General features: G+C 41.4%; 1 protein-coding gene across 10 annotated transcripts in view; it reads right to left on the bottom strand.

Annotated features, from left to right (window-relative positions):
• SLC4A10 (solute carrier family 4 member 10) overlaps positions 1-21,727 on the bottom strand; it is a 370,258-nt gene that overhangs the window by 70,992 nt on the left and 277,539 nt on the right. For all 10 annotated transcript variants that reach the window (XM_063648250.1, XM_063648248.1, XM_063648255.1 and 7 more), the window contains 5 exons: positions 14,923-15,069; positions 10,498-10,598; positions 7,324-7,498; positions 6,593-6,726; positions 5,611-5,856 (listed from right to left, as the gene is read on the bottom strand). In XM_063648250.1, the coding sequence (XP_063504320.1) occupies positions 5,611-5,856; positions 6,593-6,726; positions 7,324-7,498; positions 10,498-10,598; positions 14,923-15,069 (803 nt within the window). The remainder of the gene's footprint in view (positions 1-5,610; positions 5,857-6,592; positions 6,727-7,323; positions 7,499-10,497; positions 10,599-14,922; positions 15,070-21,727) is intronic.

Here is a 21,727-nt window from a genome sequence, read left to right as displayed (position 1 = left end):
CTTTCAAAACTTTATTATTCCCAAAACTTAAAGAAACATTTCATCTTATACAAGCAAAACATTTCATTCTATTTTTGCCATTTCTTAAAATCAAAGCAACCAAGAAAAGATTATTCCCATAAACTTGTTTTTTATCGCTAACTTGGCATATTCAGCTTGATCATCTGGTGCAATGTATGTATTCTCAAAACTAAATAGATGATCTTGACACTTGATCTTGGCATAATGAAAGTAAAGCTTATATTTTCAAATATAAGGTCTGTATATTACCATATTATAAGGTTAGGATGACAGAGTAGCTAGATATATCTTTAAAAAGTCAAAGACATCTTGTTATTTGGTTGATAAACTATGAATTTAAGGAAATCTGATTGTAGGAGGCTAAGTATAAAAAATCTGAAATATAAATGCTAAACATGATGACTTTTTTCAAATATCTTATACCCAAACAAATATGTACATTATAGGCATATTGTTTGCAAAGGTTGCAATCTCAGATATATTATGTTCTAGCTATAACATTTTCTAGGAATTTTTCTAATGAACCTGCATAGTACCTTATAATAAATATGAGACCAGCAACATCTAAAGTAGAAAACTTTAAGTGGACATTGTTATAAATGACACTGATTCAGTGTGAAAAGATCACAGTAACAAGAAAGCCACTAAAAGTGTCATCTGGACTTCATGAGAATTCACAAAAGTAAATGTTTTGTGCAAAAGTATGAGATTATAAAATACATTAAAATAGCAGTAATTAGCACTAACTTATTTTCTTTAATGAACATAACTAAAAGTACACTAATAAATATATGCGTTCTATGCATAGCAAAAAAAGATAGATTTTGCTACTCCAAGGAGCAAGTGATAGAAATACCTTATCAGTTGTAGATATGCGGCGTTATTTCTGAGGGCTCTGTTCTGTTCCATTGATCTATATCTCTGTTTTGGTACCACTACCATGCTGTTTTGGTTACTGTAGCCTTGTAGTATAGTTTGAAGTCAGGTAGCGTCATGCCTCCAGCCGCATATCTACAACTATCTGATCTTTGACAAACCTGAGAAAAACAAGCAATGGGGAAAGGATTCGCTATTTAATAAATGGTGCTGGGAAAACTAGCTAGCCATATGTAGAAAGCTGAAACTGGATCCCTTCCTTACACCTTATACAAAAATTAATTCAAGATGGATTGAAGACTTAAATGTTAGACCTAAAACCATAAAAACCCTAGAAGAAAACCTAGGCATTACCATTCAGGACATAGGCATGGGGAAGGACTTCATGTCTAAAACACCAAAAGCAATGGCAACAAAAGCCAAAATTGACAAATGGGATCTAATTAAACTAAAGAGCTTCTGCACAGCAAAAGAAACTATCATCAGAGTGAACAGGCAACCTACAAAATGGGAGAAAATTTTCCCAACCTACTCATCTGACAAAGGGCTAATATCCAGAATCTACAATGAACTCAAACAAATTTACAAGAAAAAAACAACCCCATCAAAAAGTGGGCAAAGGATATGAACAGACACTTCTCAAAAAAAGACATTTATGCCGCCAAAAGACACATGAAAAAATGCTCATCATCACTGGCCATCAGAGAAATGCAAATCAAAACCACAATGAGATACCATCTCACACCAGTTAGAATGGCAATCATTAAAAAGTTAGGAAAGAACAGGTGCTGGAGAGGATGTGGAGAAACAGGAACACTTTTACACTGCTGGTGGGACTGTAAACTAGTTCAACCATTGTGGAAGTCAGTGTGGTGATTCCTCAGGGATCTAGAACTAGAAATACCATTTGATCCAGCCATCCCATTACTGGGTATATACCCAAAGGACTATAAATTATGCTGCTATAAAGACACATGCACACGTATGTTTATTGCGGCACTATTCACAATAGCAAAAACTTGGAACCAACCCAAATGTCCAACAATGATAGACTGGATTAAGAAAATGTGGCACATATACACCATGGAATACTATGCAGCCATAAAAAATGATGAGTTCATGTCCTTTGTAGGGACATGGATGAAATTGGAAATCATCATTCTCAGTAAACTATCCCAAGGACAAAAAACCAAACACTGCATGTTCTCACTCATAGGTGGGAATTGAACAATGAGAACACATGGACACAGGAAGGGGAACATCACACTCTGGGGACGGTTGTGGGGTGGGGGGAGCGGGGAGGGATAGCATTAGGAGATATACCTAATGCTAAATGACGAGTTAATGGGTGCAGCACACCAGCATGGCACATGTATACATATGTAACTAATCTGCACATTGTGCACATGTACCCTAAAACTTAAAGTATAATAATAATAATTAAAAAATAAAAAAGAAAAAAATAAAAAAAAAGAAATACCTGATCAGATTCATGTACACAGTGTAAGTGGCACTGGAAGCCAATCAAGGCTTAACAACTGGAGTGAAGAACCAGTGCAGTGAGGAAATCTAGTCAGACCCTGTTTCCCATGAGACTGTCATTGTTTCCGTCACACACATCCATTTCAGGTGCCAGGTGGCACTAAAATCTCATGCCCATCAGGATGAACCAGTCATTCCATCCCTTCTATTTCCCTAATCTGGGTTGAGAAGGGCACTTGGGCAATGGAACACAGTCATCAGCACACATTCATGTTCAGCCTTGAAAGAATTAGGTTTTAGATGCCCACACTGATCCAAGGAAAACTTAAACACGCGAGATCACTTTTTAAAAAGCAGAGATGGAAATGTGGAGAAAGTCAGGACCTCTGTCACTCCTCTTTTGATCACCATGACAGGCAGGGATCATGGCCACATAAAGCTATTTTAGCTTTCAAATTACCCTCTGAGCATTTGTCTTACTTAACCCCTTATCTCATCATTTTTTGACTCCTGGGAGGTTGCAATCCCATGTTTATCTACTGTCTCCATCATTGCTGCCTCCCTTTCCTCAATCTCTATTCTCCCATTTTCAAACACTCATAGTCCTTCTGTGTCACAAATTATCAATCTTACGATTTCACTGCCCTCTTCAAAAGGCATTCTGTTTCCCACTTTCTTTGACACCAACTGGCCTATGCAGCTTTCTCCATTTCTTTACCACCCACTTCCTTGTTAGTTTTTTGCAAACTGGCTTCCCATTCTGCCTCCTTTCCCAACCCAATACCAGTTTTTTATTTTTTAATTTTATTATTATTATACTTTAAGTTTTAGGGTACATGTGCACAACGTGCAGGTTTGTTACATATGTATACATGTACCATGTAGGTGTGCTGCACCCATTAACTCCTCATTTAGCATTAGGTATATCTCCTAATGCTATCCCTCCCCCCTCACCCCACCCCACAACAGTCCCCGGTGTGTGATGTTCCCCTTCCTGTGTCCCTGTATTCTCATTGTTCAATACCCACTTATGAGTGAGAACATAAGATGTTTGGTTTTTTGTCCTTGAGATAGTTTGCTGAGAATTTTTTAAAGCTACCAAGTCCCTCTTTTCAAACGCTTTTCCTTATTCTGTTTGATGTCCATGCCACTGTTCTCTCTAAAGACTTCGTGATATATTTCTTGTTTCTTGCCTTCTGTGACATGACATTATCCATAGTTTCCTCCTTTTCTGATGCTTCTTTCTTATATTTATTTATTTATTTATTTTTTGCCTATTGGTTTCATTTTTCTCATTCTACTTTTACGCTGTGAAAATTGTTCAGGGCTCAGACCTTGCTTTTCCAATCTTTTTCCTTTCTATACCAAGGGATTTTAAACTATGTTCCTCAGTCTGAAGTACCTAAGAAGCTACCATGAAGGTTCAAAGAACAGCTGACAGGGTAGGCAATGGGTGCCTTCCTACCACTTGAAACAGAATAGTTCTGATTTTACCTGTTTTATTTGTTTTACATAGTTTCTTTTGGAGAGTTTATCTGTATTCATCAATGTACTGAAAATTATATCAGTAATAAAACCTGGATTTCATTTCTTGTTTTACCACTATCTATATAACTTCAGAAAAATATTTTAAAGCATGAATGCATCTCTAGCATCTAGTCCTGTGAATACTCTTTGTCTGAACTACTTTTCTGCCCTATTCCCTAGGACCTTCCTAACTTCTACTACATTTTTATTCCACAGTATTTCCTCCAAGAAGCCTTCTCTGAACCTCAAATCTGGGTTAGGTGCTCTCCTGATGTGCTGCTATAGCATTCTATATCAACCTCTTAACCCGGCACTCATTTCCTTATGCTGTCTGTTTGTTTATATTCCCTACTAAACTGGAAGCTCACTGAGGACAGAATATGATTCACCATGGTTTTCCTAGCACCTAGTATAGTGCCTGGCATGTAGTAGATTTGAAAATCCAACCAGAGATAATTACACATCCCAGCAAGGATATCCAAATTCAGTGAGATTCTCTTTCAGGAAAGGATAAATGAAAAGGCGTGTATCAATGTTATCCCTGGTTTTGATCAAACTGCTCTTCCCATTTGCCTGTTTTCTGAGTGTCCCTGACACCTATGCTCAGTCCTTTCTTAGCCCTGCTTACAACATTCTCACTATTTGCTTTTCTTGGGGAAGTTATTTTATACTTCCACTTTGATTTTTCTTGTTCAAAAATAGGGGTCAGTTGTTTAAAGTTATCTCTAATTATAAAATAAAAGTGAAAGTACTAAAACTCACATTATTTTCAACATAATATCATTACATCATTCTTAACAAAATTAAACATTGCACTATTGTGGTCTGATTTCAACAATTTAAACTTCTAATAGTAAATAAAGATTAAAAAATATTAAAAGGGTTCAAAGCCATATCTAAGCAGTTTATAGGGAAATGATTGGTGGTTGGTGCAGAGATTATAACTGTCTCCTAAAGAACATATTGCTTCAGATATTTGCAGTATAAAAAACTGCATATAAACACACAACAAAAAATTCTACAATTAAATAATGGGGTCATTTAATGGCCACATATAGTCTGCAGACAAAACCTTAGAGACATTTCAGACTGTTGATACACCAAAACTAGAAAGAGCAATAGATCCAATCACATCTTTAATCCCGGACCGTAACATCACCTTCAACAACTAATACCTGAGTATTTCCATTAAAATGTCACAAGTGCCAAAACCAAAATTAAATTTTCATTCAATGATTTATGTTTTTACTACACTTTCAAACATCTACTAAGATTTAGACCCAATAAGTTTATTTTACCTTATTGCTCTGAATTTGAAATCTTATATTTTCATTACTATGTTTCTTTGGATTATTGTCAATTAAAAAGACCCGGAAATAATGCCAAATAACATATATTTTGCTAAGGTAAAATTCGTGTATATTAAAATGGAATCAGTTCTTATCTACTTATTTTAGAGAACACTGGACAAATAGAACTTTAAAAAGATACTCTTGGCAGAGATGGTATAATGAGAATGCAAGTATCAGATGAGTGGCCGATTAAATAACTTTTAAAATCCTGTTCAACTCTGAGAGTCAGGATTTAGGTCATGAATCAACTTAAGGTACATTCTCTGCTGAGTAATTTCCTCATATTTCTTGTAACAATAGCAATATTTGTCAAAAGAAAAGCCCCAAGGCCAGCAGGGGAAATGGTACTTACGAGTATTGTGTCAGCAGTTCCAGATCATTATGCATGTTGATTGGATATGCTTCACTGAGTTCAAACAACTTCTCCAGGGCCTCATAAATGAAAATGATGCAAATCAGGGAAGCAAAAGCTTCTTCAGTAAACCGAGTGATGTAGCAGACAAGGGAACTAGCATCAGTGGCCACAAGTATGATACATAGAGTTGCAGTCCAAAGTCCAATGCTAGCTCTTAAAGATAGGTATGACAGCCCATATTCTCTGGGAGGAGGAAAAGGAAAGAACAGTGAAAATAAGGTCATTTAACAGCTTGCTATCATTTTAAGCAAATGAAAATAAACCTCATTCAGGAAGTGAAAGTAAATAAGCTTCACATCCCATGAGTATCTAAACTCAAGACTGTCTAAAGCAGGGGTCCCCAACCCCCGGTCCGTGGCCTGTTATGAAAAGGGTTGCAAAGCAGGAGGGGAGGTGAGAGGCAGGCAAGTGAGCATTACCGCCTGAGCTCAGCCTCCTGTCAAATCAGTGGGGACGTTAGATTCTCATAGGAGCACAAGCCCTACTGTAAACTGTGCATGCGAGGAATCTAGTTGTGTGCTCCTTATGAGAATCTAATGCCTGATGATCTGAGGTGAACAGTTTCATTCCAAAACCATCCCCTCAACCTTCTTTGTGGAAAAATTGTCTTCCATGAAACCCGTCCCTGGTGCCAAAATGGTTGCAGACCACCCATCTAAAGGGAACATCTAAAGGGACAAAATTAAAAGGGATTTATCAGTGCTTATAACTGAGTCTCACTTTTTAAAAATATTACATAACAATATACATAAATATTTTACTTTTCCTCTATTCTCATAATGAAACAAAAATGGTAAACTGAATCAAATCAGGCAATTCTGTCTCTATCAACAGACCTCCAAAAGTGATGTTGGGAGAAGTATAAATACAGTAAAGAAAAAAGGAAGAGGCTAAGGGCCAAAAAGTACATAATACTTACTTGCAAAATTTAAACAAAATCTTTTCAAACACCAAAACTGGTCCTGTACTGCCTAATATGGTAAGAGGCTGTCCACCAAAGAGAGAATAGGCTATCCCGGTCATGGATGCTCCAAAGAGAGATTCAATTGCACTCTGTGTAGAGATATAAATGGTTCAATTACCTAAGCTGTACAGGAGGCCATTGTAGCTAAGGAGAAGACATTTAAAATACATGGATATGTGCTTTCTGCTTCACCATGAAAAGCCTAGCAACCCTGGGCAAGACGTGGGGTAGCAGGATGACTAAACGGACTGACAGCAAGAAGAAAATGCATAGTAGCAAAGGTGGGAGTGTTCTCTTCACTTTCCTATCTCACGTCTCTGTTGCCTTACAAAAGGTTTAAATGTACTCAGGATTAGTGTCTGGACAGAAATATGGCCCAGGTGTATAGCAAATGGACCTCTTGTGAGACAAGAATGGAGCCTAAACCTAGCTTAGGATTGGGGGAGCTGAGGGCAAGGCATCAGATGAGAACCTTTTGTAAGACTCAGAACTAGTTATTCTGAGACATTCCACCCCCAGATTACCAGTTACACTAGCCATCCGGGAAATTCATATAAGGTGTATCTGCCAGACCATATCTCAAATCTCTCCTCAGAAAAGAATCCAAAATTAAATGCTCACTTATCTAACTATGAATCTTAAAAATGGATTATGTTTCAAAGTTCAGAGAAAAGCATAATACATACTATACGCCCTTCGGTTGCTTCTCCCAGCAGTCCTCCAAACGTGATGACAGGAGACATACACGCGCAGTAGAGAAATAGAAAAGATGCTAAGCACTGCAGGCTGAAAGCATCTCTGAAGTCACTCCAGAAGTATGGAGCTTTTCTTTTGATATCTAAAATAAGTCCCCCAAAAATCCTAAGACAGGGGGGAAAACACAATAGTGAAACCCAAATATAAAAAACACACAAGTCAAAATGCTCATTTGCTTTGTTGCCAGGTCACAGTATACGTTTTCCATCAGCAGAGGTGAGACACACATTAACCTACTGCATTGTATTATAATGATCTACAGGGAGGCACTGCACAACTACGTTCGTTACCTCAATTCCTAACCCAATATCATGTCAACCACCAAAAATCCCAGGTTCTCTTAAACAAGGTTCAGAGCTGTTCACCAATCATAATCCAAATAATGAGATTCAAGGATTACTCTAATCTCTGTGCCATTTCTACGTCAACCTACTCCTCCTAAACTCAGGCCTATGACCCTCAATCATTGGCAGTATTTCTAAATGTTTAATTCCGTTTAGCATAGCAGGAAGTGAGGGAGGGAGGGTTAGCTGGCTTTTGTATACTCCAGTAGTGAGCATCACCCTAGAGAGAAAAAGCAATGTTTAACCATGGCTCCAGTTACCTACTCTCTCGGCCAAAAAACAAACAAACAAAAATCCCTCAACAGATATTGTTGCAGGAAGACATCTAAATGTCCTTTTGGATGGCAGCAATACTTAGTAGAGACAGATAGGTTTCAGAGCTGTTTTCATTTTTAGAAAACTAGGAGGGAGTCCTTATAATAATCAAACTAGATAAATGTAATTTTGATCCACTATTGCGTTAACATATCCCAACATTTGTGATTCACAAGACAATAGTGACCTTACTTGGTATAAATTCATTTACTCCAAATATATTCAAAACCATGTTGAAACACTTGAAAGAGAATTATTTTGGGGGAAAAGCATTAAACTGTGAAATGAATGATGCTTGAAATTTGAGAGCTTTTTTTTAATATATTAGAAATGAGAGCATTAATAAGTAGGTATTCTCATTTTATGAACTTTTAATAACAAATGCAGACTTAACATTTGGCTACTGTAAGTTGTTTTGCTCCATGGAATAATGATGTGATAGCAAAAATGAATAAGACTATGAGTAACTTCCTACATGAAGGTTAATGTTAATGGTGAAAAAACTTATTATGCTCCAATATACTGCCAGCATGCTGAGTATACTTGGATCATAAAAAACTGTTCCATTTTTCTTATTTATTTTATGCATAGGAATATTCATTTGGCAGTCCTAGAATCACCTCAAAAAGGATTGTTCTTTTTAGAAATAAATTCTTGTTAGAATTTGAAATAAAAGATGTACATATTATGAATAATTAAAATATTTTACCATGTAATTTCCCTGATCTGATTTATCTGTAATAGTTACCTATTAATAACTATTCTACTATTATGCAGGTATAAGATCACTATATTTTCCTGTGATTGCTTCCATTAGAGAGCTATGGAGTAGGAGAGGGTTGAGAAGAATGAAACTTCAATTGAATAAAAGGACATTTGAAACTCAGAGAAGCTTGCAGAGAACCTGTGAAATATTTGTACACATAAAGATCACCTTAGGCTTCTCTACCCACGTTTGGTAAAACATACGCATTTTTTTTTAATTTTAGGGATCATTTCTGAATAATTTGTTAACTTATCAAACTCACAATTCAAAACAGATTTCCTCTACCAGTCTATTTAGGCATTCATTTATGATTTATATCCCACCTAATCCCAAAAAGAATTTGAGGTGGTTATAAGCTATTAATTAGTAATTAATATTTATAGTTTTGATAGCACTTTATATTAGACCATTGATTCTAATCAATTACTTATTAGAGCATACATTAGTCTGAATAGTTGTTATAGTACTGTGTAATAAATGTGCTTTTAGCAGTAAAAATCTAAATCCGGAAGTGGGAGTTCATTACAGAGAACAGTGCAAGAGCAGCCCAGATGTACACCAGCAACTCCAGGAGAGCAGATGAGTAATGGATACTTCAAGTCATGTCAGCAACAGAATCTGTGGAAGAACTCTGGAGAAGCGAAGATACCGGATATTGGTGACCTGGGAGGATTTAGGAAGCAGTAAGGAAAAGTGAACTTCGAAAAAAATCTAAGCTATGTGGCATGTTACACCTGAGAAAGAGAAAAAAAATACCACCAAAAATAAAAAGACAGCATTTGAAAGTATGAAAGCAAACAGAATGAGTAACAAAGCTTCCAGTGAAGGGAAAAGGAAAAAATTGTTTAAACCGTCTCAAATTAGGTATCAAGCCTGAGGAAGACATTAAAGGACATTTCCTCAGAGACAACACATAAATAAAGGGAAAGAACACAGAATTAAAATGCAGAGTGCTCAGGAACTGGAAAGTCAGCTTAGAGGACACATTGCAAGCAGTACAGAAAATGGCCTTGAGGGGAGGGGAGCACCAATCCTGCAAAGCCTTTGCAACTGCCTTTAATTATAATGGAGGCTATACACATATTCCCTGAAGAGAGACCCACCCAAGGGTTTCTGATTTTCTGCTCACACATTGCTTAGAGAGAGACAAGCTGTCAAAAAAACCATAAAGCACCATTTTAAGAAATAAATTGAAGCTTTCATCTCTTCAAAGATGTGTGATTAGAAAAATAAATCATATAGCTCTTTCAAATCACAGCCATAAAAATAAAAAATACCATTATATACATCCTACTTGCATTTAATGAGATAGAGCCTACAAGACTGAGTTGTTGGTATTTAGTTTTATTTCTATCTTCAACTTGAAGCTTTCAGTGGGTTCTTTTGGAAGGGTCAATTGACGGTTTTCCTTTTCATTCTAAGAATCTGATAATGCATTTTATGCACAGCAAAATGAAAGACTAGGTAAAGTATAATGGAAGGGTGTATCCACTGTTTTAGTTTAACAGTAATGACAATCATTAGTAACTTCAGAGAAATCAAACTAATTGGCATTTTCACCCTCAAAAAGCAGGTATTAAAAGTATACAATAAATTAGATCCCAAAATAGCAATTCCTGACAGAGAAGAATGGTATGTCATTTGGTCCTTGAAGTCCCATAGAAGTGATTTTCACTAACCTTCCAGTTCGCTGGAGTTCAGGTCCACTATGTCCTCCGTGGGGCTCTGCTTCCCCATGAGCTGCTGTTCCATTTGGTACAGCAGGAATCTTCCTCTTCTCCTGTGGAGAGTTTCTTTGTTCATGTGTTTTGTTTTGTTTTAATTTCAGGTGTTAATTGTAAATAATAATAACAGTTCATTTTTCCTTGAAGCAATATGCACAAAAGCTGAGAACCCAGGTCCTGTACTTACTTGTTGCTTGACCTCCGGGAAGTTATTTAGCCTTTTAAAGTGTTAGTTTCTTCCTTTGTTTGCTGGGGGTAACAACAGTATCTATCTTATAGTGTGGCTAAGAGAATTAAATGAGGTGATGGGCACTTATTTATTCTTTCAACTAATACTGAGTGCCTAGTGTATGCCGTTCATTGTAATGAATGCTAGAGCTGCAAAGGTGGGCAAGAAAAAGCATTCTGTTGGTGAAAAGACAATAACCTTATAATATCAGGTACAGATGGGAGCTATGAAGAAAAATGAAGTAAGGGAAGGGGGGAGAGAGAGATCAGGATGCGGGTAGGTTGGTGTGAGGAGGTGTTAAGTATGGTGGTGTTATATGCCTGGCATAGTTTAACTGTTCAAAAAACAGTAACCATCATCACTATTTTTAAAGTATATTTCCCTGTGTAATTCCAGCTGGTATTTTTCTACCCAGTAAATAGTTTACAATATAGGTCTTTCTAACTCATAGAGTGCCAAAGACTGTTGTAAAAGGAGGCTTCTAATTTAACCAATGACAAGTAGTGGAGATTCAGGTAAGTATTGTTTTCCCATAGGTGTATTCCACCCACTTTTGTTGGTGAATATGATTTTTTAAAAAATCAGAAAGTTCTACCTAAAATCCTACCTATGGTGATATTAGCACACACCAATGTGTTCAAAAGCACTTCAAAGGATAATAGGAAAAATCTTAAGTGGTGAAATTATGATTTTTACTTGACCACCATTCCAAAATAGAATTAGTGTAAACATGAAAAACAAAAGTGATTTATAAACTGATCTCACTTACCATGAGACATTTAGATAGAATGATACAGGTTTAAAACATTAAAAAGGTTTTGAAAAATACACAATATAAGAAAGTTTATTGCTTAATATTTTAACAATTTCCCCAGGCAAATGGATGGACGCAATAAGACTAAAGTTCAAAGATAAAAGAGAAGCATCTGTCAACTAATGAAGGAACTGTCTTTACAGGTAAATAGCATACATTAATAAAGGGATTTAAGAGTTGCCCTCAATACCTACTTCCCAATCACCTAGGAAAACAATTCAGAGCATTCACAAGTCTCAGAAAGCAAGTATTATTATGTGGTCTTCTGGGAGAATACTACTGACTAGATAAATTAACTCTATTTTATAATGACAAAACTAACAGAAGGTGATGTTTTGGGAGCCAAGTAAAGAACACATATTAAGGAAAAGGGAGTCATCAGCTCTTAAATGCTGTTCATCGATAGGTTAGATAAAATGCAGGCTGAGAATTGACCACGGGACTTAGCATGGTGGAGATCATTGTTCTCGTATATATTTTAGTGAAGTGGTAGGGGCAAAAGCCTCTTGGAGTGAATGTTAAAAGAGAATTGGAGGAGAGTAACTGGAGGCAAGAAGCACAGAGAACTCTTCTGTGGCATTTTATTACAAAAGGGAATGAATAAGAGTGGCAGGCTGGGTAGTGGTATCAAGAGAGTTCTTTTATTTAAGATTGGTAAATTTAATAGTATTGTATGCTAATAAAAGTGATAAAATACAGAAAAAAAGATTTGATGATATAGAAGAGAAAGAGGAGAATTGGTAGAGTTGTGCTCTTGAGTAGATGTGAAGAGATAGGTTCTTTCTAGTGCACAAGTAGAAGGTTGACTTTGGCTATTTCATCAATAGTAATGAACAGGAAGGCAGAGTATGTAGATGCAGATGCTGGCAGGTGGGTAGGTATGATGGTAGCAATCTATAGAAGTTCTTCTTTGATTGTTTCAAATTTCTTAGGGAAGTAAAAGGCACATCAGCATATGAGAGTGAGGGTCAGAAAGGATGTACTGAAGGCTTGAGGAGAGAAGAATAAGTGTGAAATAGTCATCAAGTGAGAATGATTGGACTAGGGAAGTGTAGTATGATGAACCTGCAACACAAAGGGCTCACTTGAGGTATGTGGTCATGAATTTATGTGAGACCAGTTAGTGTGGTTACATGTTTTCCTTCAGCTTCAGCTTCATCATTGTGGTACAGAGTAAAGTGTTGGATTCTCACAGGGTTGTGGTTTTGACAAGCAAGTACATGACATGAGAGAAGAGCAAATAAGTTGAGGGTACACAAAAGGGAGTGAATTTAATGACTGACGCAAAGTTCTAATGAACATTTTCAGGGTTATCCCTGGAGGTGACAGGTTATTATTCTCTTAACTGAAAGGAAAAAAATATTTAAAATGCTGGGATTTGCACATTTCAAATGAATAAAAAAGATGGAAATTATCCCAACGGTGAAAATATTTGAATGAGTACGAGGTCAGAATGTTTAATATATATTAACTCATTTCACTCCATCTAATAAAAAACATAGCCTCATGCTATCTATTATTCAATTACAATGTACATTTTTAAAACATGAATGTTGAAAAGAAGCATAGAGCATATCTGTAATTTCAAATTTGTTGTATAGAACTATGCTGTCTAATATGATAGCCACAAACTGCATGTGTCTATTTACATTTAAGGTAATTAAAATGAAAAATTCTGTTCTTTAGTTACAATGGCAACATTTCTAATGCTTACTAGTGGCTTGATTACTAGATAGCATAGATATAGAATATTCTCATTATTGCAGAAAACTCTGTTGGACAGTGCTGATACAGAACATCAACAGAGAGGTTAAAACATTTGTTCAAGGTCATACATATAGATAATTGCAGAACCCGGATGCCTTGATTCTTAATTCGATGTTCTTTCTATGACTGCCTCTCAATACCCAGAATCCAATAATTAATTCTGATTTTAAAGGGTGTCATAAAATCATAAACAATATTGGCCTCCCATCACTCAACTTGCCTCAAAAACATTATTGTTCACAAAGGTGTTTTCAAAAACACTTAACTTCATCTTCAATGTTTCAATAGCTAATTGGTATTATAGTGAATTTTAAAGCCTCATTCTGAATGTATTAATATTTTGCTGCATTTCTCCAAATAACATTAACTAAAGAGTTTCTACATATTCAGGAAGCATTATATTGCCTTTTCTAATATCATTAGTACAAAGATGTATTCTACAAGTACAGAAATGAGACAATCTATAACCCCTACAATTAATTATTAGGCAACTGTTTTTATTTTAGTAATAGATCAACTGAAATATGTGATAGCAGTTACAGAATCACAAAATGGTAAGTTTTGAGAAAAGGAAATAATCTTTAATAATTATGAAATGACTTCAAAATGAAAATATAAAAATGAGGTATCCGTATAGTTTCTTTAAATTGACAGTGAAATTGAGATACCCTTTTTAAGTACTCATGGTTGAGTGGTACAACTGCTCATTTGCCCTCCTCTGGCAAAGCAGGAAAATTTCTAATTCCAGGGCTGGGTCAATTAGACCATCTGTCACTTCCAGTAGGGCAGCAGAGTCAGGCAAGGCTGAACTCCACGGGGCAAGGGCCAAAGGCAAGACCAAGTACATAACAACTTGGGAGGGTTGTGGGAGGCAGATTCAGTAGGCATAGAGGTGGCAGTATGAGGAGTGAGCTTAACAAACATTTGGTCATCACTCTTAATAGTCATGCCTGCAATTTAAAAAATGACCCTAGAAAATAGCAATGCTTTATATTTCTATCTTTCTGGATTGTATGATGGGTAAAATATACATTAGATGTTCACAAGCAAAATTTAAAAAATCTTTATATCATACATCCTCACAAAAGCAATACAAATATAAGAATTATAATTTTAAAATCTTCCCAATATTTACTGTGATTAGCAGCAATAAATATGGAGTTTTCTACATAATATGATTAAGTCATGTCTTTGAATTTTCCTAATGCTTGACAATTTCAAAGTGACGTATCAAAACATAGAAGGACAGTAATGGGCTTTCTCTCAGGCCATATTTTATGTTGTTATTAAAATTTTAATCTTCCTCTTGGATAATATGTTTTAAGTAGGGGCTAAAATCTTTCCAGGCATATGGCACTGTTTCATTAGTAGGTTGTCATCAAATTGCCAAGTTTCTCAGTAATGTGTGTTAGATAGTACTAAGAAAGACCTTGTAACTTCATGCCCCTTCTGCCTTAGAGGTTATCATTTAAATCATTTGAATCTTCTTGATGGGTTATGCTATTTTAAAACATGCATTTAAAAGACAAAAAAAAATTCAATTTCAAAGAATTTCTTCAAATATACATACCTGGGAAGGAACATTTTTGGGAGGCTCTATTCGAATGCTTGGATCCCATTCTCCAGGAGGGAGAACAGTAACCTGATCCAGAAACTCATCAATTCCTGATACCAAGTCATTACGATCTTTAGCTTTATAGGCAACATCATGAAATACCTTTAGAAGAAATAGAAATATTATTTATAGTTTAAAAATAATTATAAAATATTAATGTGTTCAGTGTTTTCAACCCAGTTATCTCACATGTGATTATAACAATTTGAAGAAACAGACAGCTCTGACTCTAAGGAAGTTTATAATGTAAAATATTATAATTTATTTTTTTTTTATTTTTTTTTTTTTTAAGAGTACACAAGTCCTTTTATTAAACATTTGCTCCTAGCCTGGGCAACATAATGAGATCCCATCTCTACAAAAAAATTTGTACATGGGCATACACCTGTAGTCCCAGCTACTTGGGAGGCTGAGATGGGAGGATTGCTTAAGCTCAGGAGTTCAAGGCTGCAGTGAGCTATGACTGCTGACTGCACCTGCACTCCAGCCTGGGCAACAGAGTGAGATCCTGTTTCAAAAACAAAGTGTGCTCCCCACATACCTGCAACACAACTAGTCTTATTTCTAAAATGTTATAATTTTTTTCCAAGTAGCTACATTAATAAAGTCTAGAAAAAATGGACTTGAATAGCTGGTAGAATATTAAAATATAGAAATGAAATAAAAGAATTATATCTAAAAACCTTAACTCAGAAGACAGAAAAAGAGAAAATAGGCCCTGATATCAACAGAATTAACAATACATAAAGGGAGTAACTTTTGAGGGGAGAGGATATAAAATATTTTGAGGAATTACCAAGGGGAATAAAACAATGTTACCTTGAAATGATTATATATATATTACATATTGGTATATATGTCCATACCTACATATATCCCCTGCTACCCTTCTCTCTGACATATACAAATAATGATAATGTTGAAGATATCGATAAACATAGCTAATGTCTGTTCACAGAGGACTTACTAAGTGCCAGCCACCGTGATAAACTAAAGTTAATTTTTTTTTTTTTTTTTTTTTTTTTTAATTTATGAAGTATTTATTGATGATTCTTGGGTGTTTCTCGGAGAGGGGGATATGGGAGGGTCATAGGATAATAGTGGAGAGAAGGTCAGGAGATAAACACATGAACAAAGGTCTCTGGTTTTCCTAGGCAGAGGACCCTGCGGCCTTCTGCAGTGTTTGTGCCCCTGGGTACTGGAGATTAGGGAGTGGTGATGACTCTTAAAGAGCATGCTGCCTTCAAGCATCTGTTTAACAAAGTACATCTTGCACCGCCCTTAATCCATTTAACCCTGAGTTGACACAGCATATGTTTCAGAGAGCATGGGGCTGGGGGAAAGGCCATAGATCAACAGCATCCCAAGGCAGAAGAATTTCTCCTAGTCAGAACAAAATGGAATCTCCTATGCCCACCCCTTTCTACACAGACACAGCAACAATCTGATCTCTCCTTCCTTTCCCCACACTTCCCCCCCCCTTCCTTTCAACAAAACCGCCATCGTCCTCATGGCCGGCTCCCGATGGTCGCTGTCTCTTCGGAGCTGTTGGGTACACCTCCCAGACAGGGCGGCCGGGCAGAGGCGCTCCTCGCTTCCCAGACGGGGCCGCCCGGGCAGAGGCGCTCCTCTCCTCCCAGACGGGGCGGCCGGGCAGAGGCGCTCCTCGCTTCCCAGACGGGGCCGCCCGGGCAGAGGCGCTCCTCGCTTCCCAGACGGGGCCGCCCGGGCAGAGGCGCTCCTCGCTTCCCAGACCGGGCTGCCCGGGCAGAGGCGCTCCTCACTTCCTCCCAGACCGGGTGGCAGCCGGGCAGAGGCGCTCCTCACCTCCCAGATGGGGCGGCCGGGCAGAGGCGCTCCTCACTTCCCAGAGGGGGCGGCCGGGCAGAGGCGCTCCTCACTTCCCAGACCGGGCGGCCGGGCAGAGGCGCTCCTCACTTCCCAGATGGGGCGGCCGGGCAGAGACGCTCCTCACTTCCTCCCAGACGGGGTGGCGGCCGGGCAGAGGCGCTCCTCACCTCCCAGACAGGGCGGCCGGGCAGAGGCGCTCCTCACTTCCCAGACTGGGCGGCCGGGCAGAGGCGCTCCTCACCTCCTAGACGGGGTGGCCAGGCAGAGGCGCTCCTCACTTCCCAGACGGTGTGGCAGCTGGGCAGAGGCGCTCCTCCCTTCCCAGATGGGGCAGCCAGGCAGAGGCGCTCCTCACTTCCTCCCAGACGGGGTGGCGGCCAGGCAGAGGCGCTCCTCACTTCCCAGAGGGGGCGGCCGGGCAGAGGTGCTCCTCACTTCCTCCCAGACGGGGTGGCGGCTGGGCAGAGGCACTCCTCACCTCCCAGACGGGGCGGCCGGGCAGAGGTGCTCCTCATCTCCCAGACGGGGCGGCCGGGCAGAGGTGCTCCTCACTTCCCCCCAGACGGGGTGACGGCCGGGCAGAGGCACTCCTCACCTCCCAGACGGGGCTGCCAGACAGAGGCGCTCCTCACTTCCCATACGGGGTGGCAGCCGGGCAGAGGCGCTCCTCACTTCCCAGATGGGGCAGCTGGGCAGAGGTGCTCCTCACTTCCTCCCAGACGGGGTGGCGGCCAGGCAGAGGCGCTCCTCACTTCCCAGACTGGGCGGCCGGGCAGAGGCGCTCCTCACTTCCCAGACTGGGCGGCCGGGCAGAGGCGCTCCTCACTTCCCAGACTGGGCGGCCGGGCAGAGGCGCTCCTCACTTCCCAGACTGGGCGGCCGGGCAGAGGCGCTCCTCACCTCCTAGACGGGGTGGCCAGGCAGAGGCGCTCCTCACTTCCCAGACGGTGTGGCGGCTGGGCAGAGGCGCTCCTCCCTTCCCAGATGGGGCAGCCAGGCAGAGGCGCTCCTCACTTCCCCCCAGACGGGGTGGCGGCCAGGCAGAGGCGCTCCTCACTTCCCAGAGGGGGCGGCCGGGCAGAGGTGCTCCTCACTTCCTCCCAGACGGGGTGGCGGCTGGGCAGAGGCACTCCTCACCTCCCAGACGGGGCGGCCGGGCAGAGGTGCTCCTCATCTCCCAGACAGGGCGGCCGGACAGAGGTGCTCCTCACTTCCCCCCAGATGGGGTGACGGCCGGGCAGAGGCACTCCTCACCTCCCAGACGGGGCGGCCGGACAGAGGGGCTCTTCACTTCCCATACGGGGTGGCAGCCGGGCAGAGGCGCTCCTCACTTCCCAGATGGGGCAGCCGGGCAGAGGCGCTCCTCACTTCCTCCCAGATGGGGTGGCGGCCGGGCAGAGGCGCTCCTCACTTCCCAGATGGGGCAGCCGGGCAGAGGCGCTCCTCACTTCCTCCCAGATGGGGTGGCGGCCGGGCAGAGGCGCTCCTCACTTCCCAGACGGGGCGGCCGGGCAGAGGTGCTCCTCACTTCCTCCCAGACGGGGTGGCGGCCGGGCAGAGGCGCTCCTCACCTCCCAGACGGGGTGGCCGGGCAGAGGCGCTCCTCCCTTCCCAGACGGAGTGGCCAGGCAGAGGCGCTCCTCACCTCCCAGAGTGGGCGGCCAGGCAGAGGCGCTCCTCACTTCCCAGAGTGGGCGGCCGGGCAGAGGCGCTCCTCACTTCCCATAGGGGGTGGCAGCCAGGCAGAGGCGCTCCTCACTTCCCAGATGTGGCAGCTGGGCAGAGGTGCTCCTCACTTCCTCCCAGACGGGGTGGCGGCCAGGCAAAGGCGCTCCTCACCTCCCAGACGGGGCGGCTGGGCAGAGGCGCTCCTCACCTCCCAGAAGGGGCGGCTGGGCAGAGGCGCTCCTCACTTCCCATATGGGGTGGCAGCCGGGCAGAGGTGCTCCTCACTTCCCAGACAGGGTGGCGGCCAGGCAGAGGCGCTCCTCACCTCCCAGATGGGGCAACCGGGCAGAGGCGCTCCTCACTTCCTCCCAGACGGGGTGGCGGCCAGGCAGAGGCGCTCCTCACCTCCCAGACGGGGCGGCCGGGCAGAGGTGCTCCTCATCTCCCAGACGGAGCAGCCGGGCAGAGGTGCTCCTCACTTCCCCCCAGACGGGGTGGCGGCCGGGCAGAGGCACTCCTCACCTCCCAGACGGGGCGGCCGGGCAGAGGCGCTCCTCACTTCCTCCCAGACGGGGTGGCGGCCGGGCAGAGGCGCTCCTCACCTCCCAGAAGGGGTGGCCAGGCAGAGGCGCTCCTCACCTCCCAGACGGGGCGGCCGGGCAGAGGTGCTCCTCATCTCCCAGACGGGGCAGCCGGGCAGAGGCGCTCCTCCCTTCCTCCCAGACGGGGTGGCAGCCGGGCAGAGGCGCTCCTCACATCCCAGACGATGGGCGGCCGGGCAGAGGCGCTCCTCACTTCCCAGATAGGGAGGCCGGGCAGAGGGGTTCCTCACATCCCAGACGATGGGCGGCCAGGCAGAGATGCTCCTCACTTTCTAGACGGGGTGGCGGCGGGGCAGAGGCTGTAATCTTAGCACTTTAAGAGGCCAAGGCAGGAGGCTGGTAGGTGGAGGTTGCAGCGAGCCGAGATCACACCACTGCACTCCAGCCTGAGCACCATTGAGCATTGAGTTAGCGAGACTCCGTCCGCAATCCCAGCACCTCGGGAGGCCGAGGCAGGCAGATCACTCGAGGCCAGGAGCTGGAGACCAGCCCGGTCAACACGGCGAAACCCCGTCTCCACCAAAAATACAAAAACCATTCAGGCGTGGCGGCGCGCGCCTGCAATCCCAGGCACTCGGCAGGCCAAGGCAGGAGAGTCACCGGAGCCCGAGGCAGGGAGGTTGCAGCGAGCCGGATCATGGCAGTACAGTCCAGCTTCGGTAACAGCGGGAGACCGAAGAAAGAAAGGGGAGAGGGAGAGGGAGAGGGAGACGGAGAGGGAGAGGGAGAGGGAGAGGGAGAGGGAGAGGGAGAGGGAGAGGGAGAGGGAGAGGGAGAGGGAGAGGGAGCTATAATTTATTTTATGGATCCATATAGGTAACTATTTTTCTTATGATGTCAGATGAATGTTGAAATTTCTAGAGGGAAGGAGTAAGGGAAAGAAAAAGGAGGATGAAAGGAAGCTCATTAAACTAGAATTAGGCAAAAGTTATTTATGTATGGGAAAATCAGTTTCTGGAGGAAGCCTTTGCTTACAAACAGAAATAAAAATTTGTCAAATGTGCTGGAAATTTCAGCAGTATTTATACCCTGGCATAAATAAATTAATTTAAAAGGTTAATTTTTGATTCAATTTTGAAAATAATACCAGGGTTATGTTAGTATTTTCTGGATATATAGTCATTCCTCAGTATCTTTGGGGATTGGTTCCAGGATTCCATGCAGATACCAAAATCTATGGATATTTGAGTTCCTCATATAAAATGAAGCAGTATTTGCACATAACCTATGCATATACTCCTATATTTAGAGGATCCCCAACTTTCTATGGTTTCTCTAACAATCTTTTGACTTTATGATGGTGCAAAAGTGACATGCATTGAGTAGGCTCCTCAACTTTCAATGGGGTTAAGTCTGGATAAACCTATCATAAGTTGAACATATCATAGTTTCCACTTATGATATTTTCAATGGGAGGACATAATCCCCCATTGAAAGTTGAGGAGCATCTGTACTTTAAATCATTTCTAGATTATTATAATATCTATACAATGTATATGCTATATAGTTGTTATACTGTGTAATTTTTATGCATATTATTTTTATTGTAACATTGTTATTTTTTATTGTCCCCCCGTCGAATATTTTTGATTTTGTTTTTAGAGGCAGGGTCTTGCTCTGTCATGCAGGCTGGAATGCAGTGGCACAGTCATAGCTCACTGCAGCCTTGAACTCCTAGGCTTAAGCTCCTGCTTAAGCTCCTGTCTTCCAAGTAGCTGGGACTACAGGTGTGCACCACAAAACCTGGCTATTTTTTAAAAAAATTTCTTGTAGAGAAAGGATCTTGCTATGTTGCCTGGGCTGGTCTTGAACTCCTGGCCCCAAACCATCCTCCACCTTGGCCTCCCAAAGTGCTGGGATTATAGGTGTGAGCTACTGCACCCTGACTTTTCAAATATTTTTGATTTGCAGTTAGTTAAGTTCAAGGGTGCAGAACCTGAAGATACAGAGGGCCAACTATATATTATATCTACACAGTGCAGAAAGTGCATTTCCACTCAAAGTATGAGTTACATTTCATACTTATCCCTTCCACCTCCCCTCCGCACACATGTGCTATGTTAGTCATTTAGGCTGTTCACAGATATTCTAGGTTTTCTTCTAGACCACATGGTAAGATTGTACTTCTTTGCCTTCTTTGATATTTGGATTAGGTATATTCTACTTGGGTGTACATATGTCACTTTTGAATGGAAGTTATGAGTACCAATGTGTGATTTATCACATTGCTTTTTTTCTGGTTTAGTGACTGAGAAAACACAGGTCCAGATAGAGCTTCTATAAGCACAGGGGGCCTAAGTGATTATAATGAGCAGAGCCTCTCTCCTAGATCTTGATGAACTTTTAGCATGATAGAAATAAACCCTTATTGTTTTAAGCCATTAATATTTTAGTTGGTTATTCCTGCAGCATAACCTAATTTATCTTATCATACTCAGGAATTATGTACTTAATATAGTAAGTGGGTAAAATAAAAATAAGGATGAAGAGAAAAAATTAATTTACACTGAACATAATATAAATATTTCTGACACTTTAAATTTCACTTGGGATGAAATGATACAAGTATTTGAGATTAAGGACTCCTATATTATTCTTTATTCTGGCCTAAATTACAGTGACCAAATGTCCCAAAATTG

This window comes from Pongo pygmaeus, chromosome 11 (genome assembly GCF_028885625.2).
Source record: "Pongo pygmaeus isolate AG05252 chromosome 11, NHGRI_mPonPyg2-v2.0_pri, whole genome shotgun sequence".
Taxonomy (NCBI): domain Eukaryota; kingdom Metazoa; phylum Chordata; class Mammalia; order Primates; family Hominidae; genus Pongo; species Pongo pygmaeus.
The sequence above is the reverse complement of the archived record's forward strand: the minus strand, read 5'-3'. Positions and strand labels throughout refer to the sequence as shown.